This window comes from Amphibalanus amphitrite, unplaced genomic scaffold (assembly GCF_019059575.1).
Source record: "Amphibalanus amphitrite isolate SeventyFive unplaced genomic scaffold, NRLGWU_Aamphi_draft 001222F_arrow, whole genome shotgun sequence".
Classification (NCBI taxonomy): domain Eukaryota; kingdom Metazoa; phylum Arthropoda; class Thecostraca; order Balanomorpha; family Balanidae; genus Amphibalanus; species Amphibalanus amphitrite.
The window spans coordinates 59,411-86,942 of NW_024882716.1; the positions used below are offsets into that span (position 1 = coordinate 59,411).

Sequence of the window (27,532 nt, forward strand, 5' to 3'; positions counted from 1 at the left end):
GCAAGAACGGGCTGAATGTGCGCATACGCTGACCAGACAGATTGCGTTTACTACGTGCGGCTTATTCCGGCCGCGGATAATTACATTCTTTGTGTTTGGAGCGAGCCGTGCAAACATATCGGCCAAGTGCCAGTCCGATCATCTGATATAGGCAACATGCAATAAGGAGCATTTTACCGGCCGATATGCGTCGGCCGGCCCCGGCACGCTATGCTGGCCGTAATTTGCAGCCCTTAGGGCGTGTACTACATGATTTGATGATTCTGCACGAATAATCGATCATAAGCCATCCAAAAGCACCCTTTCGACGCTGCAGCCTGTCACGAAGGGCGCAATCAAACGCAGATAGCGTCGCGGCGAAAAAGCGATCGCTGAGGAGTCGTAATAGAAAGAGCGCTCGGGTGACGTGACAATGCCGGCTGGTGACACCTTGTGACGGGTCACGTGACACCCTGTGATGGGTCACGTGACGGCGGTGACGGACAGTGTCGCGCTGATACGGCGCCGGCCGGCGGTAAATGTGTCACCTCGTCATCACCAGTCACCGCTAGCTGTCAACACAGACCGGCCGAAATATCTACCGCGCTCCTTCCAGCATATAGAACGCTCGACATACCTGCTTACTGCACTCCTCCCCAATCACTCAGATGGTGGAACAATCCGCCGCCGCGCCCACACACTGTGGCAACACGCTAATTAGTGGAAGCTAAAAAGATTGTCCTGAAGACATGGTAAAGATCATTGGTTCCCTGCAGATTGCACATATCAGTCTGTAGTGATTGTGGGCTTCATTAAAGATACCTATGTCAATTTTTCTTTTGCCATAAGTCGTGTTTGCCCACATAAATGAATATTTTTTTTTACAAGGTATGCTATTTGAATACAAATGCACCACGTCATTTAAACCTGATCGAAGTTTTCCTGAATCTGAGTTTTGACACTTACCACTCAAACAGGCTGGCTTTTGTTTCTCTATTCACGAATCCAGAGGCCTCTGTATCCCTCTTTAGACAGGAGCTCTAATCTGAGATCGTTTATATCAGACAGCGGACCTTCTGAAAAGAACGGGACGCTGGTGGAGGGGGCTCACGTGCCGCCCGGCGGCTTCTTCACAGGGTTATACCAATATGGCGGCTGCCGAGCGAGCCATCCATGCTCAACTCCAGGCGCGGATACAAGGGGGGGGGCCATGGCCCCCCCCCCCCCTTGGCCGATTTTTTTTCAAAAATAAAATAAAAAGTTAAAAAGCTGAAAAGGGGGCCTCCTGAAAATAAAGTGGCCGAAATCCGAAAAATGTTGCCTGAACAGCTAGATAAGCTCAATAGACGCAGTTTTTTTTTTGGGGGGGGGGGGGCAACAAGTGGGAAGATGGGGCCTCCAACAGGTGGGATTATGTGGGCCTCCTGGTTTCTAATGGCCCCTCCCTTGGAGATTTTCTGGATCCGCCCCTGCTCAACTCAGCGCAGAGTATCTGCAGGATCAGGCCCGCATCCGATCCCAGTGCTGGCCAGATGACCTAATAATTACCGCCCCGTCAGCTGTGAATGGAGATTGGCACGCAACGTCGCGTGAGGAGAAGCCGTCAATGAAATAAAATATCCGTGCCCATACATAGCGCTGACTCAAAACGAGGCACGTTTAGGAGCATAAAGACCAGCATTACCGGTAAAAAAGAAACATGTCATCGATTACCGTCAAGGTCTGCATCGTGACAGAGCTTATCTGTGGCTTCCCAGTGCGTAGCAATAACATTATCTGGTGGTGTTTTTTTTTTGGGGGGGGGGAGGGCGGAGGCTTTCAGAGCGTTCATTTCTCATGTTCTGTCATACCTTATATACAGTCAGGTTTTCGCAAATTTGTAAAAATAGCAACGCGTCTTGTGTGCCTATTTGCCTATTCGGGCTATTTTGCTTTACAAAGTTAGCAAATATCAGCTATTGACGAAGCAACATTCTTGCATCGTTCTGGGGTAAAGTGGTAGTGATATTTTTCCTTTTTTCGTCTCGCGCTACTTGGTTTAAAAAGAAAATTATCGATTGGTTGACTGACTGTAAGTACCAGAGAAGAGGATGAATTACAATAAATCTCATTATAACGATACGCCTTGTTTAATACAAAAATCAGCTGGCCCTATTTAATGCCAAAGTTGTTAAAAGAGTTCACAAACGAAAATACTAAAGATATTCCAATGACCATTTAAATCTTCGCTGTATGTATAGGTATTCTATCTATCTATCATTATCTATTGTATTTAAAATCGTCGAGAAATAGTGGTTAAAATGCATCCGAGAACAGACGCCAGCCCAATGAATCATCAACAGCCGTTCATGAATTTATTGTTGCTTTATTCTGCAATCTTGCTTTAAACTGTATAAGTAATGTTGCTTAAGTTCCGTATGGCTATCGAAAAAGAATGGTTGACACATGCAAACATCAACCTATTTATTTTGAAGGATTATGCACACAAACTGAGGGCTATAGAAGGAACCAGACAGCCCCAATATATCTGAAATATGAGGCCTCTTTGAGTCGCAAGTAGTGCTAACATGTTGGGCAAGCCTCGAACAAGGCACAGTTATCAGGCAAGGAGGATGGATCACCTAGAGGCGCATGTACAAAGGCGGTAACCCCAAAACTTGCCGACAACAGATCGAAAATGTAAATTCAAATTTAGCGCGTCATTCTGGTGCTATCGTAATGTGAAATCGGGCCGGCCATGGACGGGTCGCCGGCGGTTGGTCGGCTGCACGTGTTCCCGAGTGTCGTACATGGGCGGCGGCGGCGGCGAAGCAGCTTGAACAGCTTGTGGTGGTCATCTGGCCAGCGGTGATTGGCCGAGCGGACACCGAGGAGGGGCGCAGCGTCACACGGAGATCGTCTCGGCGGCAGGAATTGATGACGACACCATGAGCATGGCAGTGTTCACAGCCGAGCCGCTCACCAGCACCAGGGCTCGGATCAGCGATCACCACTGTCAACAGCAGCACAGCAGGCACCCGTCACCGATCACCACTGACAGCACAACAGGGGTAGGGTCCTTCCAAAATGGCAGCCGACCAGCAAACGTGCATACCATTAAGGAGAGATGAAACTTTCTTATTCTGTGCTCCACGGGAGGGGTCGAATCTGTCCCCTTCCGTTTTTTTTTCGCCAATAGTTTCTTAACACCATGAGCAGCAGCGTCAATCTTTCAGTACCTTATCAGCATTAATTTGACGTGTTCCCTGAAAATTGAAACGAAATCTATCAGAAAGCCTTTGAGAACGTTATGTTTAGTTATGTCATTTCACGCCATTTTCGCTTCAAAACTGCAAAAACTCCAACACCTCCAATCCAACATCTTCAGTATTAACCCGCGCCGTTAGGGGGGGTGGGTGTCTGAACACCCCCTTCTAACTCGGCTCCTGGGTCACGTAGCGACACGCGGTAAGCGGCAATCGAAAGAACGTCCAAAATAAGGACGAAAACACTTCGGTCATTTTTTGGGTCAGGTCAAAGGTCAGGTCACCAGAGGTCACCAAAGGTCAAATGTCCACTATTTCAACATTTTGGAAACTGCCAACGGCTATCTCGGGAACCGATAGAGCTACAGCGCCGCGGAAAAGCGCATTCGATAGCCCTTTTACAGACCTTTCTGAGTAATGTTCTCAGATTTGACCTCAGGTCAACGGTTTAGCCTCCAGGGGGCAAAAACTCCAAAAATAGTCGTTTTTACGAAAAACGTTTTTTCGGCAATAACTTTTGACTCAAAAGAGTCATGACATTACTTTTGCCACCATCGTGTTCCTCTCGTCCAGACGCGTCGAATGAACTATAATTTGACCTTGAAAGGTCAACTTGAAAATTTGACCTCAGGTCAAGGTCATGACCTGACCGGAAAAGGTCATGTTGCATATCAGTCGATCCGCAACGTCGAGCCGAACACATCTAAGGCGTTTTCAGCGCTCTAGCACGTCTCTATCAGAAGTTATTAGCGAAAAACTGTTAGATTCTGTTCGTGACCTGAGATGACCTGGGGGACATAACGAGGGGTCACAGTTGCCATTTTCCGGTTCAGTGAGTCCATTTTACCTACATCTCGATGTTTGAGAGTGTCTAGAATAACGTTCGTGCAAAACAGACGCTTTTCAATTTTCTCCCATTGACTTATAATGGAGAGGTCGCAAAATTGACCTGACCTTAGGTAACCGATATCAAAATTCCGAGATAAACATTTTATAGATAATGTTGCTCTAATCAATTGCTGAAAGTTTCAAGGCAATCGATCAATCGGTATAGCTATGACGAGCATTCTTATTTTTTCTGAGGTGAGGTCACTTGGCGTGACCTGGTGACCTGACCTAAGGTGACCTGGGTCTGAAATTTTCACAACATGTGCGGGAAAAGATGCACAAACAGGTGTGCCAAAAACGGCGGCGCTCCGCGCCGCCGTTTTTGAGATATCTGCGAATAACCGCAGGGAGGGGTGTTCAAACACCCCCCCGGCCCGGCGCGGGTTAAGGAGTATTAAGGAGTCAAGGCGTAACAAGAAAAAAAAAATTGCACGTAATTTTCCTTTATCGCTCAAATCATTGTCTCGTTATTTTTAAAGCTTGGATTTTGGCCCCAAATAAAAAAACTGTTTTTTCGGATAATCGTTACATCAATCCAAAATCTGAGTTAATTAAAACAGAATAGTACATTCGAAAAACACGGTGTGTGTACCGACATTCCAATTTCTAGAAGAGTCGGTTCAAAATGTAGGTGTTATTCAAATTTTAGTGACTTCACGACACACAATCTTTTAGGTTTTTTTTTTTTAACTTCGGGAACTTTTACAAGAATAAAAATAGCACAATTCTATTTGCTGCATCAGATAGGCACCCGTTTTGTCTAAAAACAATCGCAAAATTTGACTTCACAGTTCACTTGACCTGACTGACCTTGACATAGCTTTGACCTGAGATTCATCCAAATATGGTCAATATCACTAACAGGGTAGGTCCATTGAGTTCTATGCATAAAATTACCGGTAAAACCTGAGTCGCACGCATCCTGTTCCGTAGCTCGTCTTTGGTGATAGATTCAAGTCTGCTTGCTTGAGATCCAGTGATATCATAAATCCTCACTTATTTTTGTCAACGCAGAAATACTAAAGATGCACTTATTGTAATTCACAGAAGCTCTGTTTTAGTACTTTGATGTGATTCATAATTCATGGTTTTGTGGCACTTTTGACATGAAACACTGAAACGCTTGGTTTCAAATGTTTTGCATGGTAGGATCCACTCGAAACAGAGATGCATGCTCTTGGTTTATTGTCAGATCATAAGAGCCATAGATCCAGGACCTGTACTTTTCACGCGGGATCCTGTGGGAAAATAGATCCCTAGCATGCAACTTGCTTCGAGATCCACTAAAATTATAGATCCATTACTCGGTTCCATCCACAATGCACATGTCTGGTGTCGACACCAGCTAACGAATATTGTATTCTTGAACATTTATTTTTTTGAGGTTTTTCTACTCAGTTGCTTAGAAAAAGTTGAAATTGTAAACATAACTCGCAAATTCATTGAAATTTTAGAGGACCTAACTTAATTAACCCGCGCATGACGGAGGGAAGGGTGGGCTCTACGGAGCCCCTCCTGTTTTTTTTAGCAATATCTCCTAAACCATTTGACAAATCAACACGAAAATTGCGGTAATTTCAGCGGCATCAATTTGACATCTTGTGGCAAAATTTAAACTTTCTAGCTATCATGATCGACCAGAAATGACGTCAGAGTAACGTCATGGCGGCCAATTTTGATGAAAACATTGAACCACGGCAAACACTCTCAAAAGCTCAGTTTTAAAGCTAGATCCAATTTCTCTGCATGAGTTGGCTTCGAATACACGTAGCTATCAAACTGTTATCTCGAAATTTGAAAATTTGAAATCTTTTAGAAAATATACAGGATGTCTCAAAAGTTTGTTGACACGTACCAGCCTTGCTTTTTCGTCAATATTTCTCAATCAACAAGGAATTCAATGACAAAATTTTGCATGGGCATTGATAACACCCATCCTCAAGCAATGTTATTGTTTCCAAATGCATTCCGCCCTTCAAGAGCTCACAAAAAATACCTCTGACCATTAAAGGGACAGTATCACCATTTTGATGAAATTTGACATTGCATAGGCCCCACCTTTCTGGTCCGGGAACTGAAGACCGATCCTCGAAGCTCCACACCGTTATCCCGCTATCGCCGCTCAAAGTACAAAAGGTGTACTACACTTTGAATCGTGCTTCACTATCTTCACTGTTTAAATGTTTGCGCCATTTTGAATTGACCGCCAGTAATAAAACTTTTACCCTGGTCATTTCATCAAATTTTATAAAGCCAAAACGTTTTTCGCACTTATTCATCACCGTTAAATTCATTAAATAGTCGTAGGCAATTTCCGCTGTTTCCTTCGGATTCTAGCGGCTCAACAAAGGAATTCCTCCAGCTTGAATCACAATCTCCCTCCAATGTATGACGTTTATCACGTGATTGTCACATGATATTTTCTCCCATTGTCAATTGTCACGTCCAATTGTCACTCCCTCCAATTGTCACGTGATATTTTTATAGGCAAACCTAAGGCTACCTCTCCCTAAGGACAACTCAATCAGAAGAACGACCGCGTAAGCGTAGCGTCAATAATGTATTATCTGCGCCAGTTCTGTAGTAATTTTGCATGCTTCCAAACTGGCGGCCATGCTTGTATAGTGGTGGTTCGCTCATGAAAATGAATCATGAAAATGAAATGTGGTTGCAATATTTTTCACGGAGTTCGGTCCTCAAACTATGTTTTTCTGATTCAGAAAAATAAGAAATGCTAGTAAAAAAAAAATCAGCTACATACATTGATTTTTTTTTTTCGATGATACTGTCCCTTTAAGGTCAAGCATGAAAATGGATGTCGCAAAATGCCGGTTGTGAAACTCTCCGTTTTAGAAGTAATTAGAATGATAATGTCGAAACTGAAACATGACAAACTGTCGACAAGGATAGGTACAACATGATGATCATCCACAACATAAGTGCATGGCATTTTGGAAGGACAAAACCATGCGAGAATATCAGCGTTTTGGACGACTAGCTGGTGCGACAGCCGACATGTGTGCCGGAAAGCAGCTGAAAACGCGCTCAGAACTATTAAATATTGGCAAGAATCGCAATCAAGAACTTTACTAATGATCTGGAATTGTATGTTATCATCGAACTTCATTTCAAATTATAGCAAAGCACAAAAGATCAGCGAAGTATTCCTTCTTTAGTATTCGACTTTAGTATTTAAGACCAATTAGTATTCACATTTCAGTATGATTCTCAAGCACAAGCGCAACTAACTACCTAATAGTCGCGTGAAGGTCGCTCTGTCCTTAAAACTTGTCTATGTCCTTTTGCTATTTGTCCGGTGCTTGAATGCAGAAGAGATAAGGTGCTCTTTATATCATTCATCTTCCCATAATCTGGACAAAACGATTAGCACGGAATTTCTTAAAACTTTTGTGGAAGCCTGGAGTATGTTGTCGCCTGGATCCCAGGCAGGTAAGAACGAGCGCGAATATTCCCTCCTTCGAGAAAACACCAGTGAATTTATTTTGCTCTACCTTTCCTTTGTAGAACGGCAGGCTTCAGCCAAAAAAAAAAAAAATGACGAGTTGCAGAAACTTGTTACATTTGCAACCAATAAACCCCCTTTTCTTAATCCCCATCTTTAATATTGATATAGAATCACTAAAATTGTGCCGGGTAAAAATATTATTTGGGTCCACCTGCTTTGGAAATTTGGTGTTTATAGTGCCATAAGGGCCGATCGCCAAGGGGAGGAAGTCAAGTCTACCTTGACAGTCGTTGTGCGACTCTTTGGTTAGTGGGGGTGGTTGGTTGGGGGGGGGGGGTGAGGTGGAGATATTGCAACACACATATGATGAAACAGAGGGGAGTCTCTGTAGTTTTCACATCTAAGGCTATTTGAAAGTTTTCCCTCCCTTTCAGAGCTATATCATGACCTTAGATGACCTCAGGTCAACGAAATACAGAAACCGGAACACATGTCGCTTGGACGCTTGGTGAGGTTAGCACAACCTGAAAGCTTGAATGAAATTGATGTAGAACTCTAGATTTTACAACAAAATAAGGCTGATTTTGGTGCTATTTTGACAATGTAGGTACCGGTTTCCGTGATCTGTTGACCTGACCTGAAGTCATTTATACTTGCAATTTTCAGGATATGTGTTAAAAAGAGGTTCCACAGTGTTTTGAAAAGTTATTGGTGCTACGTCCCACCGTTTTGCGTTATCTGCGAAAAAAAACTTAATTATTCACATTCTCATAAATAATTCGAATTTACCCTGACACTGTACAGTTATTTTTTCGTAGGCGGCGGAACGGGGAGGGCACCGGGGCACCGTGCCCCCTTTGATTTTGGCATTTTAACATTAGCCCTATGGGCGTTCCATGGAAAGAATGGGACCAAAATTCGGCAGTGCCCCCTTAATTGAAGGTGTTCCGCCGCTACTGTTTTTTTTTTTTGTGAACTGGTGACCTTAACTGGAAAGACTGGGACTTGGAATTTTCAGGAAATGTGCCAAAAGGATGCTTTATAGAATGGGTACGTCATATTAGTCGGTGCTATGTGCCGTCGCTGTTTTTTTTTTTTGCTTTTTACGAAAAGCCTTAGGGAAAGTTGCACCACCTCGGCCCTGGCCTGGCGAGGGCTAGTGCTCTTCCCTCCATCAGTATTTTGACATTCATATTTTACGACTTCAGGGTGGCCGCGACCAGTTTTTCTTATTTAAGTGACGCATCGGTTATGTGTTTGCAATATGTAATTTTTCCATATTGGCATGGTCAATGAAGTGACCAAGCTGCACAAAAACAATTATTTCTGTCATGGATCTGTAGTATTTTTGTCGTGCAAAATCGCTGGCGGATTCAAAAAGGCAGTCTTGGATGCTGGGGAGGGGGTGGTAGGAGCATGCTTACCACTAAAAATGTGTCTCCAAATTCAAAAAAAAAAAAAAAACTCATCGGATTTCGATTTTCTACGCAGTCCTGTGCAGTTTAAAACAAACTTTTCATTTTAAAAGTTGTTTAGTTTTCGGTTTATTCCCGAAAATTCGCAAATCTTCGTCGATTTCGGGCGCTGCGGGTGGATAAGGGGTGGAGGTGGGGCATTTTACCCAAATGCCTTTCCTTGGATACGCCATTGTGCAAAATGATCTTGCAGTGGGTCTCGGCCTGTAACTTTTCTGGATCCGCCTCTATGGTGCACTGCACTTTGAAAAAGCCAGTCAACAGACAAACATACTCGAAAACCGATGCAATGGAAAATGTAAAATAAGTGGATATTTGGACGACTTCAGCCTTTATGTAACACTCTAACTTACTGATTATGTTTTTCGTCATGCTGCAAAGAAATTCAATATAAATATGCAATCGACATTCGACTGGCACCTCGATGCCTAAAATAGCGTGCAATGCTCTCTCGATGAAATTAGTGCCGCCATAATGCAATAAGCCTATTAGAGGATGAAATACGCCCACAAAATCGAAGTTACAAGACTGCGTCTTATCATTTGTCTTGGTACACACACGTATCATTGCAGACGGCATATTGTTCATACGCTTACGTAGCAAATTAACGTCTTTGTCGCTGCTGATCGAGAGGAAAAATGATAAAAAGACATGCTCTGTTTCAACAGAGCCAAACCCTGTTTAACACTGAGCATTGAAAGCTCTGTTCACAACAACATATCAATATTTTGATCTGTAACTGATGTGAGGGTTTTATTTCGGAGGTCTGTTTGTATCTGTTTACATGTATTCCTGCAAAGCGTGATATAAACGTCAATCTTTGACCAGGGAACACCTCAGTAATTCGGTCTTTGTGGCTTGCATGCTTGTTACCCTCCGATGTTGGTGTCTCTGGTAACAGTTTGAGACATGTCTCTTATCAAATCCGCAAGATATTACATGTAGCCACTAAAACCACCTTGTTTGTATGTGTTCAATGTATGGCTAATTTTTAAACGACGAGCCGCTTTCGCGATAATGAATGATGCTTGTTAGCCTTCCTGTTAGATTGGAGTATATCTGTCGTAACTGACATCTAATATCTGTTACTGGTGATAACACCCGAGAAGCAATTGTGGTAACATATTTCCACCTATTCATTCACGCTAAAATAGCAGCTGTGAGTCCAATTTCGCAGGAGAGACGGCCGTTTTCCATTCCTATGCGGTGCGCACTGAACAGCGACCTATTGTGACAGTCGCCCGCATCAGACACAGCCAGAAAAACACGACTTATTTGCGTGGCGGCGGCTGTCGGCCTGACAGCCACCTGTTAGCCACCAGAGACTTTGTCATCGTGCTTTGACGCCCGGAAAGCCACTGTCCATCCCGGCTGCGCAGCCACGGCCGCTTTTTAGGTCTTTGATATCCCTAATTAAATAATTCGTTAAGCTCATTAGTGGTTTGTCGTCGGGCGCGGATACTTGAAGTGCATAGAATAGCTGGTAATAAGGCATTGTGGATGACATTATTCCGCTCTTTGACACGCACCAATCAGCGCGCCCCATTACAGGCCTGTTAGGGACGACACTGGCCGGCTCCGCCAATGGCTGCGCTCGACTGGCTATCATGGCCGCTGGAGCGGCGACTCGTCGTCCGGGGGGCGGGGCGTGCTGGTACGGCGCGCGGCCGCCGGGCGGCGCTGGCGGCCGGCGCCGGCCCCGCAGAGCCGCTCGGGCCGCTGTCGGCGGCAGAGCTCCGCGCAGGCAGTGCTGGCGGCGGCGGCAGTGCAGTGAAGGCGGCGGCGCGCGCGGCCCGCGTATGGTGCGCTGTAGCATGATGCCCGTCGCGTCCGGCCCTGGCGTGCCGGCTCCGCGGCCCAAGCTGGGCTTCTCGATCGACTCTCTGGTGGGTGAGGGCGCCGACTCGGCCCGCGCCGGCGGCCAGTCGGCCAGTCCGGGCCCGGCGCCGGCCAGCCCGGAGCCGCGCAGAAAGGAACGCTCTCCGCCCCGGGAGCGGCGTGACTCTCAGCCGGCCCAGGTGGCCGAGGCGCCAGAGACAGCGTTTGACCTGGCGCCCGACACGGACATGCTGCAGCAGCGGCTGGCGCACGAGCGCGCCCTGCACGAGCGGTTACTGGCGCACGGCCTGGGCGGCGGCCCGCTGGGCGCCTTCGGGCCGCTGGCGCCGCTGGCGCGGCTGCCACTCGCCGACCCGCGCTACATGAAGCTGGCGCAGCTACGAGGGGAACTAGCGCTGAGCCGGGCCGGCGGCGGCGTGCCGGCAGGCCTGCCCGGCCTGCTCTCTCACCCGCCGGCCGCTCCACCGGCGCCCTCCGAGATGCCGCTCTACCCGTGGCTCATGTCCCGCCACGGGAGAGTCTTTCCCGGACGCTATGCTCCAGGTGAGTCTGCTTGTCGGTGGTCTCGTGGCCATGCAGCATGTGGTCCAGTGGTTCTGTGTTCTCAAGATCCCGTCGTTGTGTGATGATATGGTCGCGTAGTCTCGTGGTCTTTGTGATGTTTGCAGCATCTTTAATGGGTCACTTGGTCTCATTGTCCCGTACCAATGGACCCATGGTCTCATTGGCCTTGTCTTTGTGTCCTGGACCAGGTTCTATAATCTCGTGGTCCGCCGCCACCGCCGCTCGGCCGGCCGGTGCCGCTGTGTCTACCGCGGCCCGTGAATGCCGGCCCGCCGCCAGCCCCGCCCAAAGTAACCCGTCCGTCCGCCCCAGCGAACTCGTCCCGTGAGGCTGTAGTGGCGTCGTTCTATGACTGTCGTCCTAACATGTACGTACAGAGCATGGTGTGACCTTAGCTGACCTAGCCGGCAGTGAAATTGTTAAACCATCCAGAAAGGTGAGCTAATAATGACTGTGGCAGTTATAGCGTTATCTCAACTCTCGGCAGCTGATTCTCGTTCGATTAGGTCGTCTTGTTATGGTTTCTAGCGTTATGTTGATAAACAGACACTCGTATCAGTATGCTGTGATTGGTCAGTGGGCAATGGTCATTAGGTATGTGGATCCCAAAGGACATTGGATCCTCATTCCTCAGTGGGGACGATGATCTGTTGGTTATTTCGGCACTTTGGGTACAGGGTGTTGTTGATATTGAATCTTGATAAGACCAGAAATCCGTTGGTCATTGCTTGAGGTGGTCACAGATCCACTGCTTCCTCCGTGTGGGACTTCCTCCGTAAGGAGGTCACACAAATTTGCCGGTCATTAGGTGACCTGGCCTTCATTGCAATTGGCCTTCAAACCAATTAGGTGCTTAGTAAGGTGGTCACAGAACATTGGATCACTCCGCGAAGGCTGGGTAACTAGCTTGATGCTGGGGAGAAAGCATAGATCCAATGGGAGATCGGTGATGGTAGCAAACATGCTTTGGTGCTCCGGAAAGCTGCTACAGTGTTGTTTATTGCTTGAAAGGGACTGGCAATGTATTGTTCATATCATGGGCATCGCAGTCATAGTTATGGGTCGATGAGGGAGGTTAGAGGTAGTCGCAGTTTCACTGGTCAGCGATCACGTCTTGAAGTTGCAAATGTGTTGGCCGTTAAATATGGTGATTATTTCCCAGGTCAACTGAGGTCACTTTTAGGGATGCACAGGTCCATATATGGTCATAGGTCCACGTGATATGGTCACCGATTGGGTGATCTCTCCAACAGTTCACATCTCCATTCTCCCAGAAATAGCAGGTCTACATTGGTCAACATTGGTCTGTATTGGTCAACACGTAGGTAAGGTAGCTACAGACATTTCGGTAAAAAACTGATTTGCCCTGATCTAGCCCTTGGTCAATACGTGAGGTAGTCACCGATCCATTGGTCAATACGTGAGGTGAGGTAGTCACCGATCCATTGGTCAATACGTGAGGTAGTCGCCGATCCATTGGTCAATACGTGAGGTAGTCGCCGATCCATTGGTCAATACGTGAGGTAGTCGCCGATCCATTGGTCAATACGTGAGGTAGTCACCGATCCAAAGGTCAATACGTGAGGTAGTCACCGATCCATTGGTCAAAACGTGGGGTAGACACAGACTTATTGGTCCGTCTCAGTGACGTCATGGACCTCCACTGGTAGCCCTGTGAGGCTTCAGAGGTCACCGTGAGGTCACCGTGAAGGACCCCCAGGTCCATTGGCCACCCGCTGAGGAGCTGACAGGTCAATCGGCCACTCTGGGACGGTGAACCCCGAAATAGCGTCACCCATTTGAGTTACGTCTTGGCCCGGTTTAATGCCGAGCCGGGTCGATGCAGGGTGCTTCGGAACGGAGCCAGTTCGCTGAAAGCCGGTGCCGGTTCCGAAAAGTACTTAGCTGTGACGGCACCTGATGAACGGGGCACTGAAGTCGTTCACCTGTCTGCCGGCGATGAGCCCGCTCCCAGCCACCCGGCGGCGGTGCCGGTCGATCGTGGCCGGCGGCGGTACAACAACAGAGCAGCACTGAGCAACACAATAACCAAGAGCGCGGCACACAGCTCAGCACAGTCACTAGAGACCATAACACAGCTCAGAACAGCGCCCAGACACCATAACACAGCACAACATAGATACCAGTGACCATAACACAGCTCAACGCAGTAGCCAGATAACATAACACAGCTCATCACAGCTACCAGAGACCATAACACAGCTCAGCACACCTACCAGATGCCTGAACACAGCTTAGCACAGCTACCAGACACCATAACACATCTCAGCACAGCGACCAGACACCAGAACACAGCTCAGCACAGCTACCAGAGACCACAACACAGCTCAGCACAGCGACCAGACACCATAACACAGCTAAGTTGGCTCCCAGCCACCACAACACAGCTCAGCACAGCGACCAGACACCAGAACACAGCTCAGCGCAGTGGCCAGAGATCACAACACAGCTCAGCACAGCGAGCAGACACCATAGCTCAGCACAGCACAGCTACCAGAAACCACAATCAGCGTTCGATGACGTGGACGACGAGATACACGCAGCACAACGACCAGCAACCAGAGCGCACTACACATCGACCGATAACAAGACACAGCACATCGACCAACGACCACAACAACTAACAAGTGGTACAATAGCGCACAGATGGCCGCTCCCAGCAATAGTTACAGCACATCAACAACAAAAATGACACCACATCGCAGAACCAACTCAGCAACAAAGCACAGCGACCGACGTCCGACAAGCAACAACAGTTTCATATGAATTAGCATAGCACAACTTTCGAGCACAACACACAAAACAGCCACAATCGATCACAGCCCACATCACACGGGCAGAGTGACCTTTGGCCACAATTATACACAGAATGTAATCAAAAATTTCGACCCAGGCCCAACAGCACACAGCACAGTAGCTTATTTGACGATCGCCTAGCATACAGATGAACGTCATCGCTGGGTCCTTATGCAGCGTTTAGTTCATTTATGCAGATTAGTGTCACATTGTTCGCCGCTAAAACTCTCCTCGTGTGCCACTTTTAGCCCTGCCAGTTGTCTATGGTCGACATATATGACTAACGACTGGTCACTGGATCAATGTGGCAGAGTATCGAATGGAACGCCGGCCTTATGACCTCTACGTAATTGCTCTATGCAATTAGATCTACAAAAAGTGATAATAGAATAGAAGTATGTACAAGCGCCGTGCCACTCCGAAGGCCACCTGGTGCTTCCCATCATCATAGGACAGTCTTCAGATGCCGCTTGGCAGTTTGGAGCTTCCTCTTCCATCTGTTGTCTTGCATTTCACATCTGGCTTTCCATTTCCAAACTGGCGACAACTATCAGACACATCTGATTTCCCTGTTCCATATGGTAGCTCCTCGGTCCCATCTGGCAGCTCCCCGTCCCCATCTGGCAGCCCTCCGTCCTGGGAGTGCGGGGCCCTGTTTCACCGGTGATAGCAGCACGCTGCTTTTACACGTGTCAAATTGGGTTTCCATGGAAACATCAACAGGCCCATTGCTCCAACACTACCACAAGTGTGACGTCAGCTCGCGCAATTTGATAGCAGCGTGGTAGCAGCGTCCCGTGAAACACCGCCCCGGCCCCGGCTAACCGGCCGACCGGGGATGAGAGACGGGCCGATTCATGGGTCGATTTGTCGGTCCGCGTCAGACCCGGCCGGTCCGTCATCTATGCGGCGTGCTTGGAGTGACCATCAGCCAACGTCGCTTCAATGCCGCCGCCGGCGGCCGGGCGCCGCTCGTGCATTGTTGCAGGACTGTGAGTGATGCCGCGCGACGCCGCCGCCGACCGCCGACAGGGGTCCCCGGCTCCTCCCCGTCGCTCTGATAGTCATAGTTCGTAGTCATAGGCAGGTTTGATGACCCCACGATCAGCGGCGACAGACTATTCAGGCGTCTGAACAGCCTACAGGAGCCGCCGAGGCTGGTAGAGTGTAATGTAATCGGCAGGCCATCATATTATCATATTCATCCGACAGCGCTGAGGTCTTTATTTGGATCCGGAGCTGATGTAGAGCGAGAGAGGGCTATATCGAGCCTGGCCGCCGTTGTCCTTCCTGGTGGTTACCAGATAGGCACGCGTCCACTATAGGTAACTGGCTGTAACTGGCCCACTGGGTGAAAATGGCTGTATGGCTCATCCAGTATCTGAGTAACTGTGTGTATTTGTGTATCTTACTTGCCGAACAACTGTGCGTCTGAGGCATCGTATGATCGGCCGCATATCCTTAGTTAATTTTAAGCATTTCAGTGGATGGTGCCTGGTGGATGAAATGCTGTAATCGAGACATCGCTATGATACCTATAGTGATGTCTGACATCAGCCGCGTGTGATGTGGCGACACCTGACGTCGACCGGCGGTGCCGCGTTCGGAAGCTGCGCGCGTCGACTCTGAAGCGCCTTTTTTGCGTACCTCCGCCGTGAGACGCATTGACAGACGGTGACACTAGTGACAGGCTGTCAATGGACTGTCAACACGGCTGTCCACCGCCAACCCGTAGCGGTATGTCGGCTGAGATAGCGGGCAAAAGAAGAGGTCAAACTCAGGTCACACCGTGGTGTGTTTCGGGATCACGCAGCCTCATTTCAGAGGTGCCTTGGGTACTCGCGGTGTCTCAACATTTTCAGGGACAAACTATCCAGCTAGTCGGACCTGTGATGACCTTCATAACCCGAAATAGTCCTTTCACCACCAAATCGAAAAACAGCCAGCTGCAAACTGTGACGGAAATACCCGGTCTGCTGAACCGTTTCTCTTAGAAATAACCGCCAACTGAACCGCTGGAGAGGGCCGCTGCCGCCCTCGCCTTTACCGCAACCCCCTTTCATCCACATCCCGAGTGGTTGCGTACGCACGGTACGTACAGTGCGTGATGCACGGCACGGGTATGAATGGTGATGACGTCTTTGGTTCAACGGGGCGGCAAGCTCTGTAGGAATCATTGCACGATAGTGGGATGTTCGGCTCAAGTCTGGGAGACGGGTGTGATGCAAAACTTGTCTTAGGGAAGGAAGCGAGCGGCAAATACATACACAGCTGAGCTCATAGCTCTCAGCAGGTACTTGCATTATAAAAAGTATACCGTATCCATAGGACTGCTATCAGCCACCCATATAAAATGCAGAACTCCGAAACACAAACTTTTCAACTTCCTACAAAGTCCCTGTCTCGTCCACCAAGACCGAGACTAGCGAACGCTGCAGCTATTTGTCACTTTGTCAGATTTGCTCCACGATTGTTGAGCACGGTCGCTTGAAACGTCAGAGTCTTTGTTACCAAACATTATATTTCTTACCTGACAGCAAATGGAAGTGAATGAAAATTTATTACTGGGCGTGGGTCTAGCCTTATAATGAGTTGAATGACTTCCAATTTCCTTCCAATTATGGTACGTGTCCACCACAACTGGCCAAGATTCAGTGCATTCCGAGAACAAACAATGGCTTTGCAAGAAACTGGCAACGATGTCTTCATCTGGTACTCAGTATGTTCAAAGCACTTTGTATATTTGAACAGTTTGGGTGGCTTTGTTGACTCTCTACCGTGTTGATTTTGGAAATATCGCTTGATATTTGTGCCCCATTTACGATATATGACATTTTCTGATAAAACGACTATCGAATTTTGCCGGTCTAAGTGTTTGCTGAAATCAGGTGAAGCAAAAACATTTTACTTTTTTTGCAGAAAAAAACATGCATGCTGCTAGTTTATCCTCAAAATCATAAGACGAGGTTTGAATCTCGCAAGAACAACTGTGCTGTATAATCAAATACCCTTCCAAGTTCCAGGTCGTTACAAAATGCATTTCATGTTTGTAATCGTTTTATCGTTCTTCTCGAAATGATATAAATCGTATTGCTTGTTTGCGATGTAACTTAATAGCGTATTAACTTTCTTGGCTATATATATTGCATGATTAAAAGTTGCATAGCAGTAGCTTGTTCTCTTATGCAATACACAATGTGATGCATTTAGCTGTGCCTAAATAGCACTGCAGGGAAAGCAGACATAACAGGGAATTCTGTAACTCAATGCATGATATCTTATGTAAACAATTATTTCGCGCTGGCGGGCATATTATCGAAGGTCTTGGAGACGCTCCAACCATATACGTGACAATGTCACATCATTTTTAGCTAACTTTTGCTTCGTTGTTCTTCGACGACCATATAAGACGATTATGAGGCTTTACTACAATATATAACGAGCACGTCTGTTAGCCCAAACATGTGAACCATCATTTATCGTCCAGTTTGTCAGTAAATGCCACTAACAAGAAAACATTTTCAGTGTGATAGTGGTCGTGCTCAAATGCCGAACAGATGATGTCCTCATACCCCATGTCTTCAGGTGGATCGATGGTTTAGTTGTATCTCTCAGTGACAGACTCCACAAGGAAAACGTGACCTTATCCATATGAAACGAAATATAAATTTACGGTACAATTTGTCAAGTATTGCGGTATATTTACAAAGGTGCAAAACAGATTTTGCCTGGATTCGACGGGCCTAAGCCGTCTTTGAGACAAGCGATGCCTTATCCCAGAAATTAGAATTAAGAGGACCAACATAGCCTTTACAGGTCCATATTCCTTTGCACCTCACATTGCTTAGATCGCTGGTGATATGAGTGGGCCAAAATGGCGTAAACCCTCAACGCATTGATGTTGAATACAGCATTTTGTCCACCAGGCAAAAATGAAAGTTGGTTGTTCGAATGTTGGCCTATACACATATGATGCAGCTTAGCGGCGAAAAAGATGCCATATCAGTGAGCTGTTTTCCGTATAGTGGCCAGTTCTCGACATGACTCCATTCACATGGTCCGTATCTATCTGCCGGCCATCGCCATGCCCCTCGCTACATCACGGATAGTAGTAAAATGCTGCTCCAAAGCCTGCACGACGTGACAAAAACATCCAAGAGCGACAAATATGGAGGCACATTACATGCGTGCTTTCCATGTGCAGCGAGTGTGAAAACATGTCAAACAGGTGCCTTTAAAATTTGAAACATTTAGGGACATTTTTTTCGTGTAAAAGGTGTTAAGCCCCAGCTTATCCTGGGCCCAGCGCGACGGGAACTGAGCGATGAGGATTGTTCGGCGCTCAAACCGCGGCCGGACAGACTTTTAGCATGTTCTTCGGCTGTATCGTGTACTAATTGCACTGGTGAGAGCACTTTCATGGCCGGCCGAGGCAGATTATCCATTGTTGAGGCCTCAGGTTGGCTGGTGGGACTGTTTTTCTGGCTCTGGCTCTGGTACCGTCGTCCATTGGTTGAGGAGCGGCTGTCCTGCCACACCGAACCGGCTCGAACGTCCGTGACAGGTTCACTGCACGGATTCTACCCATCACGCAGGTGTATTGTGCACTGTCACAAGGCCGGACAGCATTGCTATTTATATCCGAACGTCGACAAACAACCAAAACAATGGAGCAAGCACACCACTCACCGAAATGCATTGGAGATGATCGACAAAAGAAGTTTTAAAGTGTCTTTAAGCTAATGTTTTTTTTTTTTAATTCTAATTTCCCATTGCATAACATAATCGCAGCTTCGGCCGCTGCAGAGACATACTCCCATTAAAGCTATTCAACTTTCAAAGCTAATCACAATTCGTTTCCCTACGCAAAACAAATGTTATTTCCCATCGTTCGAGATTAAATCGCTGTTCGCTATCTTACATTTTTACTGAAACGTAGAATTGCTGGGAATGTAACACAAAATACTATAAGCTATTTTTATAGGAACCTTTCGTTCCTTTCGCTATGAGCTTGATTCGGTGTAATTCGGCATGTTTTACCGTTTGAATTCGCTAGCTACTGGTTAGCTTTCCAGCTGCGACTTAGCGCTAAACTCTTCCATTAACGGACATCGTATCTATTGGATTAGTGCTGGTTCTCTGAAAACCCGGCTGCAATCCGATTTCTCCATGATGTTCTTACATGTTTCAAAACTTGTGGGATATGTTTAACAAATCTAAGCGACCTAAGCGGCAAATAGAAGCACGGCGTTTAATTGCGACCAGTTGATGTCATCTAGCAAGCTGGCTTATGACTTATGATGTTTATTCACATGGTATTCAAGTGATAGCAAACGGTCCATAGGCAAATGCAGATGTTAACAATGGTGTAAAATTGGCACAATGCACAGGTACCCTTATAGAAATTTGAAAAGTGTAGAAAATATTACAAAATAAATATGACTTCCCAATCTCACGCACCCACGCTGCTACTAAGTTATTAGGCTAATTTGATTGGTGAAAATCTGTAGCGGCAATTACCAAGCCCTGTTCCCCCTGTCAGCAAACGCAAAAAACTGCAATTTTTAGCGCATGACCCTCGCCGGATCTATTGGTTTTCTACATATTCCCCGGCTTGGAGGGGGTGCTTGGTGGACCCTTCCCGCCATTTCGCCATTAATTTATTGAGTTAAAACCTCGCAAACTGTGGGAAAAACAAAAAGCGTATGCACTAGTGATGTCAATTACGAAAATTCGGAATACCGATACCAAACCAAATATCAACCAAAACCATGAGAAATACCGAAACCAAACCAAGTTGGAAACATGAGGGAAATACCAACTTTTTACCAATTTCTCGGCCTCTTATACATTAGTGAGGGCTCATGATACCAACAAAATACCAAACACATTAGGATTTAAATACCAAATACCAAGTTGGTATCGGTTTGGTATCGGTATACCAAAAAGTTGGTATCCGATTGACATCTCTAGTATGCACCGTTACGTCGTTATGAGATGCATCATGCAGCGTATGGTACCCGAGTTTAAGGTCTCAGGTCAGACGATAACCTCTTAGGTCAGGTCATGTGCCGCAAGGTAAGGGTTCGTTGTTAGGTGACAGGTCACAGTCTCTCAAGTCACGAAGCTGATTGAAGTAGACGCTATTGCGTATAATTCCGATTTGGCAGGTGTTTCTGAGTTCATTGGTGACCTTTTCAACTCGCCACCTCAATTTAATCGGAAGTTATTGACGAAAATATCTAATGACCTTAGTGATAACTTTCGTCGTGCCAACTTTCAGCTCTTTATCGCCACTGTTCCGAGCATTGTGAACATTTTGTTGGGGGGGGGGGGGGGGGTGATATCCAACTTTCCACCCTTCGGCCAATGAGAGTTAAAAGTGTACGTGTGACTTGGTCAAAAGGGAGAGCGGTGTGGTTTTAATACCCGCATGAATGCCTGGTGCATTGTTTATATGTGATAAGTATTTACTAGCTGAATTGATATCAAGCGTCAAACTTTACGAAAAATTGTGGTACGCTGATTCTCTGCGCTGTGTGAGGCTCGGTCAGATATTTACATATGTAGCTCTTGATACCCATCGAAATTTAAAGAAAACACTGGCCTTTCGTCGATAAATGCATCAGTGTCCCTTGTTTTAAAGTTTCTACCACTTTTAACTGAATGAAATCAGTTAGTTATCTAGTTTTCTTGGAACGTGGAGGAGCCAGCCGGGCCCTGGGGGACGCTGGTCATCTGACCGTCATCAAACTGCTCCGAGTGATGTCGCCAAGTTTTGGAGACAATCACGTCGAGTTGACCGCCGGTCATCGAAAACCGACCCGCGCCTTCCCAATGTCGAGTCCTTATGCCACCCCGGGGATCGTCCGATAACAGGACGCGTGATGACCTATGTGGACAGATCGGTCTCTATAATGGCCCCCTACGACCGAAGATAGTTACAGGGTCTCTAAGCCATCGACAGATTTTGCCGGCAACGGATTGCTAGAATGCTTTTTGGGAGTATAACTAACCCAGCCCAGTTCTGCTTAGTGTTCGAGCTTTTTGAGGGATGTGAACAAAGGAAGTGTTCGGATTCTTTGGAAAAAGGACATGCTCGACCCCTTAGACTAAAGATGTGTTCGACCAGCCAGAGAAAACAGAGGAGTGTTCGCCTCGCCACGTTGTCCGACGGTGCGTTCGGACGACCAAGCCGAGGTCATTTAGCGGGATTAGTGTCGCGTTTCGTGCTCGGCCCCGGCCATTGTGATCCGACGCCATTGGTTATTGTCGGCAGCCCGACTCGGCGTGGCGACTCACACGTACGACTGTGAGAGACGTTTGCGAGTTGCACGTCCGACTGTGAGAGACGTTTGTGAGTTGTAAGTACGTCCGACTCTGAGAAGCGTCTGTGAGTGAGAGCCCTCAACGGTGTGTGACAGACTTTGAGGGCCACGGACTACGGAGCCCGGATACACTGCGGAAATCATAGGCTTCTGGATTCAAGGTATGTGACAGACACAGAAAGTCGAAAGTTCACAACATTGCAACATTCCCGAGTCGACTACTGAAAGTCCACACAAGTAAAATAAAGCTCCCAGAAAATTGACGCCTGCACTTCCATATGTAAGCACTTCGAGTCATCCCCGTGGTCGGTTTCTTGAGACATGACTCATGGCCCAGATCAGATCAGATCAGATCGTGTATTCACGTCAATCCGCCCTGGGCGGCTTTTCATTAACGCTACGTCAGGTAAAATAAGACAATGGTTGCGAAAACATGCACTCATTCATCACTCATTCCACGTTCATCCTCCCAGTGTAACATCGCTAACAGAGGCGCAGTCAGTTCCACTGATTTTGTAACAAATACGCCCTGAGTGCTGATTTGAATGACGCGCTGCCGTCGTAGGTGGCACAAAACTCATTGTAGGCCTTCACACCACTGTAAACTATCTGTCTCCTGCCTGTTTCGGTTCGAATCTGCGGTAGCCTGAGGCGGCTGGCTCTCCGCGTGTCATGGCCATGGTCAGTCGCACTCGTCAAAGTACTGGCGATACTCTGCGGCTGTCCTGTCTCGACAATGCGTCTCACATTGCATATTCGGTGGTACAAAGTCAGGTTTTCTGCCGTCATCCACCTTAGCTCGCGTAACACGTCCGAGATGTGATCACTCCTGCGGCGTCCACTGATTACGCGGGCACAGAAATTCAGGACTTTCTGCAGCCGGCGCCGCTCGGTGGCTCCGCACGTGCCGTAGATTGACAGGCAGTAGCGTAACACGGACACTACTAACGATGTCACGATCGGTTTCACAGTCAGTACAGGTAGCACATGTTTCACATGGTTCAACGCCAAAAGTGATCCCGTGCATTTTGATACCACTTGGGTAACATGTTTCTGGAATGTCAAATTTTTGTCCATGGTAACGCCTAGATTTTTAACAATATCAGACTCATGCACAGAGGTTCCGGCGAATTTGACAGTGACAGGGGGCAGGTCTCTCAACATCTGCCGCGTGCCGAGCACTGTCAGCTGGCTCTTCGAAGCGTTAACTTTCATGTCGTTGACACAGAACCATGCGAATAGTTTGTCAAGCGCGCGTTCCATTTTTGCGATTAAGCTAGCCAGGTTCTCCTTCTTGCCAGATAACAGGAGCTGCGTATCATCCGCAAATTGTACGACGCAGACATCGGGCACGTGTAAGCTCAAGTCATTTGCAAAAATGGCGAACAGTAAGCAACTAAGCGACCCTCCCTGGTAAATTCCTGTTGTTACCGGCAGTGATCCTGAGTAGGCGTAAGAGCCGTCTGCGCACCTAGCCTTCACCTGTTGTGAGTGTCCGTTAAGATAGTCCTGAAACCACGCGGTGTGTATGTTGTAGAGGTGAAGTTTTGCAATCGGCAACCATGGCTGCAAGCGATTGTAGGCATCGATGAGATAAGACGTGAACGTGTTATCCAGACGATCAACATACACATATCATTTGCTTCGGAGAAAACTGAGCAGGCGAGGAAGCAACATTGAGCGATGAGGCACAGATCCCTATCAATTGCAAATTGCTTACACTACACGACGCCAGGACTAGGAGTCTGCTGGTCGCGGGGTGCTCTCTGGTGCCGGCCCGAGCCCGACGCTCGCCGAGAAGAGCTCTAGCCGTCGTAATCCACTTATCACCCGCAGAACATGCGGCTTGACCCGGGTGAGGCACGAACCGGCCGGCTGGCCGGCACGGACGCCACCTGGAGACTGACGCTCCCCAGGTGGGGGGCTCACGGTCGGACTGGCCATATGAGCGGACGGCCCACTCTGGACTGCTTCTACATATGTGTCCTCGGTCAGTCATTTTAGTCGGGATTGCTGAGTGCAAAAGTGAATCTGTGTAGGATTTTGCACAGATTCATAGAGCTTTTGTTGGCTTTATGCTTAGGGAAGCAGCTTCTGTCTTGTTTGCCTTTCTGAGCAATGTTCTTGAACAGCTAACAGGCCAAAATAAGGCATGCAAACACATTATATAATTGGAGATAAAAGAGAAAGCTAAGGATATTGGCAATGCGCTAGTGCGAAGAGGTACTTCCAACTGACTTGTGCACGGCACTGTACTTACCGGTCTCATACGGTGTGCCAAATTGGAGTGCAATTGACCCAGTCGTTCTCGAGATTTGGAAGCGTCCTACTGCACGTGCGCACGTGCTATTGCTTGCTTACCAATGCATCTTGTTTGCCAAATGTGGCCTAATGAATGACCCCGTAAAATAGGGCGGTGGGGTCACGCTGCAAATGCTCGCTGATAACCTGGCTCACAGTAATATGAGGCTCTGAGTCGTCGGGCTCCAGATGTCGCCTGAGATAATCCCGTGCAAAAATGGGCCCATTAGCCCAGACTGACGTCATATGCAGCACGTCCGAGTCTGTTGTCCAGTCCGGTCTGACCTGGGTTGGGCTGGAACAGACGGGCGAGATGTGGGGCCTGGACTGCGGATCTTTGGTGTCTAGATAAAGACGCTTATCTGGCCAACTAAGGGTGAGAGATGTCCGACCTTATCTATTGGGTCACCAGGTCTATTTTTCCGCCAACGGAGGCAGACAGCGATCTGTTTTTGCAGAGAAACCATGGTGCTAATGTTTCAGGATATGGTTCAACGCTTCGATTTATAGTTACTGCAAGAAATAAGCATCATTTAAAAACTGACTTGTCCACGCCATCAACGGTTGGTCTGTTAAATTTTCGTCTGTTGCTGCAGAGACAGGAACACAGGAACTGTGGTGAGCTTCGCAAGAGCACGACACCGACACTGATCATCAGCAGGCGAGCCATGCATGCAATGCCTCTTTTACACCAGCTGCAATTGTCGTGACCTTGACAAGGTCCGCTTTCGGTGCTGGGATAGACGCGGGACGTCGTCACCATTCTACCCTCTCCCTCTCAAGAACCCCCCCCCCCGTGTCACTGTGTGGCACCGACACCGCCCTGTGGTCCTAATGGAACACTTTTAATATTTGCAACGCGCCAAGTGAGTAATTAGTTTGTCTGGCCGACCTCTTTTGTCACAGCGAGGTTTAATCCACTCCTAATTACCTGACACCGACCCTGCAGGTCGTGACATTTGATCAACCGGCCGCAGGCGGACGGAAGGGCATGCTGCGGCGTATTCTACGTGCATGTGTACCTACATACATGCATGCATGCACACACGCGCTATTGGAGTTCCGCTCGTGTTGCTGGGGTCTCGGGTGGTAAGTGGGCCCTTACACGACACCCCGACAGCCATGGCACATTGTACGTACCACACACACGCTGACATAATTATGAGAATGGCATGTAGTAACCATTTGCCGGCCATTTAAACCAAGGTTTTGCAGTCGAGTGTCCGGGCGCCGCGGCCGAATGGAATGGTCCATTCAGCCCTATTCGGGCAATTGTACCGGTTTAAAGGCATTTACCAGAGTTAATATACGCCCGTTTGAAATCATTTGCTCTGTATTGTCCAATTGGATCAAGGCTTTCCGAGTATTCAACATATATTATCCATCAGTTCAGGCCAGCGCTGTCACTGTACAATGAAGAAATATAAAGAAAGTATCGTCATTTGGTCGCCGCTATCGCCTGGTACTGACGGTGTAGCCGGGTGGGCCACTGCCACTGGCTAGGTATTTATTTATCGACGGCAGATCATGGCGTATTGGCATAGGCGGCAGCTTGCTTGGTGCACTGGTACTTGTAGGTACTCGCTAAGGACAGTGGCGACTGGCGACGTTTAGAAACGAAGGGATTTGGCAGAAACTGGCTGAGTACCGCATACCCACAGTGGTACAGCAGCCTCTCAGTGGTACGACAATCCCTCAGGGGTACGGCACAGTCACCAGCTTAGCACGATGATAGTAATAAATTATACGTATCCCCTGAGCCAGCTACAGGTTACCGCAGCGGCAAAGGCTTGGCACGGTGGCTATTCGTCTGATGCGTCGTTCTTATACTGGGTACGGCAGCTAATGCCTTATCCGCCGTAGCCGTCGTTCTCCAGTTACGACGTCTTCGACTGACTACTGCGGCTTTTAGCCGGATACGGCCGCCGCTGGCTGAGCACGGCGCCGCGGCCCCTCAGAGGTCGATCGGCTGCTCTCTGGGTAACCGCGCGAGCCGGAGCGCCACGCTAATTTAACTGAGCCTCGACATGAGCCCATTTAGATGGCTATCCCGGGGCAGCAATAAAATATGCCCGTATTAGATTATCGGGCCCGTGTGACGACAAGTGTTGCAATTATCCCATCCGAGCGTCTGATGGAGCGGCCCGTCAGTGTCCCATTCAGCCCGAGTAATGAAGTGCTAACAGTAATTGGTTGTCTTATATTCCCGAGAAAAGATATGTGGAAAATGCCCTCGCATGCTAATAGAGTCTTATTTAGTCGCTCCTTCCAATGGTTATAGAGTTAATCTTTGTCACGTAGCCGGCGGGGATAATATAGTGCTCCAGTAGAGCCCTGCGAGGCCATTGGTTGCCATCTGTATGCCGCCTGCCGGCTGCAGCGCTTATCAGTTTCAACAGGCGTCACATAAAAGGGATATTTAGTTAGTGCTGGGCGGCCACTTGGTTCACGCCACCGGCCGCCCCGTGCAGTCCGCCGGGAGGAGTCCGCAGTCCGCACCGGGGCGGAGCGGAACGGGGCGGAACGGGGCGGAACTGGCAGAGCGTGACCAGGTCGGAACGAACCGGACAGGATAGGAATGGAACGTAGCGAGGGATGGGAAAGAGCAAGACGGTGCAAAATGAAACGGATGGAACGGAACGACAGAACAGATATGATAGGGGCGAATTGGCTGCATAGTGCATAGGAATGGACCGCGGGACTAGAAAAGAATAGGACCGGCTGCACCGTCAAAGAGCGGAATGTTAACGAAATAACATCTAAATGATACAGACCAAAAAGGAGCGCATAGAAGTTCTTGCCATGTTTTCGCCATTTTGATCAATTTCTATGTTTATCTGCCCTTACACTGAAGGCACGAAAGGGGTAGTGGAATGGAAATAATGTGATTAACGTTTTTAGGGGGATGATCTGTTATGGATCAGATGTCAGGGATGATTCTGAGAACAATGAACACTTCTCAACAATAAGACTACATGTTGGCCATGATATCTTCTTAACAAACACATGTCCGTCTCGCTGTGCTCACAGCAGCACAAAAAGCCGCCCATTAGCCGTGCACTTGAGCAGGTCATTAGCGATTCGGCGCACGTCGCCGGCCGGCCGGTGCACGCACCAGTGCGCGCGGCTACACGGCGCATTTGTCCGGCTAAACGGACGCAGCGCGCAACAATGCCCGCTGTCGGCGCGCGGCCCTGTTAACAGGCCGCCGCTGTCCCGATAGCCACTGGCAACACGCTGTTCGCAAACACTGATTGAAGCGTCTGGGCGCGGGCCGGCCAATCGCGGATGCCATCTGCGAGCCGTGTGCAGCGCCGCCGGCCGCACCTGGACCGGCCCCAAACCCACCTGGATGGGCGCGGGGGCCCGGCCGCCGAGCCCGCCTGTGCCTGCCTGCTGTGTCTGTCGGGGTTCAGCACAGACTGTGTCCAACCCAAAATGTGTCCCAGCCCAGCAGTCAGACTATGTGTCGGCCCCATACTGTCCCGATCCAACTCATTTGTTTGTCCACACCAGCCCTGGCCTTGTTCCAGTTCAACGCAAGAAGCCTTCGTCTCGATTCCACCCATATTCCGTAAAGGCTACTGGTCAAAGGCATGGATGGCACCCCAGTTCAATCCAAGATGTATC

The 27,532-nt window shown here is 48.1% G+C and overlaps 1 protein-coding gene across 1 annotated transcript in view; it reads left to right on the top strand.

Annotated features, from left to right (window-relative positions):
• Positions 1 to 10,760: 10,760 nt before the first annotated feature.
• LOC122371253 (homeobox protein EMX1-like) overlaps positions 10,761 to 27,532 on the top strand; it is a 52,119-nt gene continuing 35,347 nt past the window's right edge. The window contains exon 1 of the mRNA XM_043347428.1: positions 10,761 to 11,435. Coding sequence (XP_043203363.1) covers positions 10,853 to 11,435 — 583 coding nt within the window. The 5' untranslated portion in view covers positions 10,761 to 10,852. The remainder of the gene's footprint in view (positions 11,436 to 27,532) is intronic.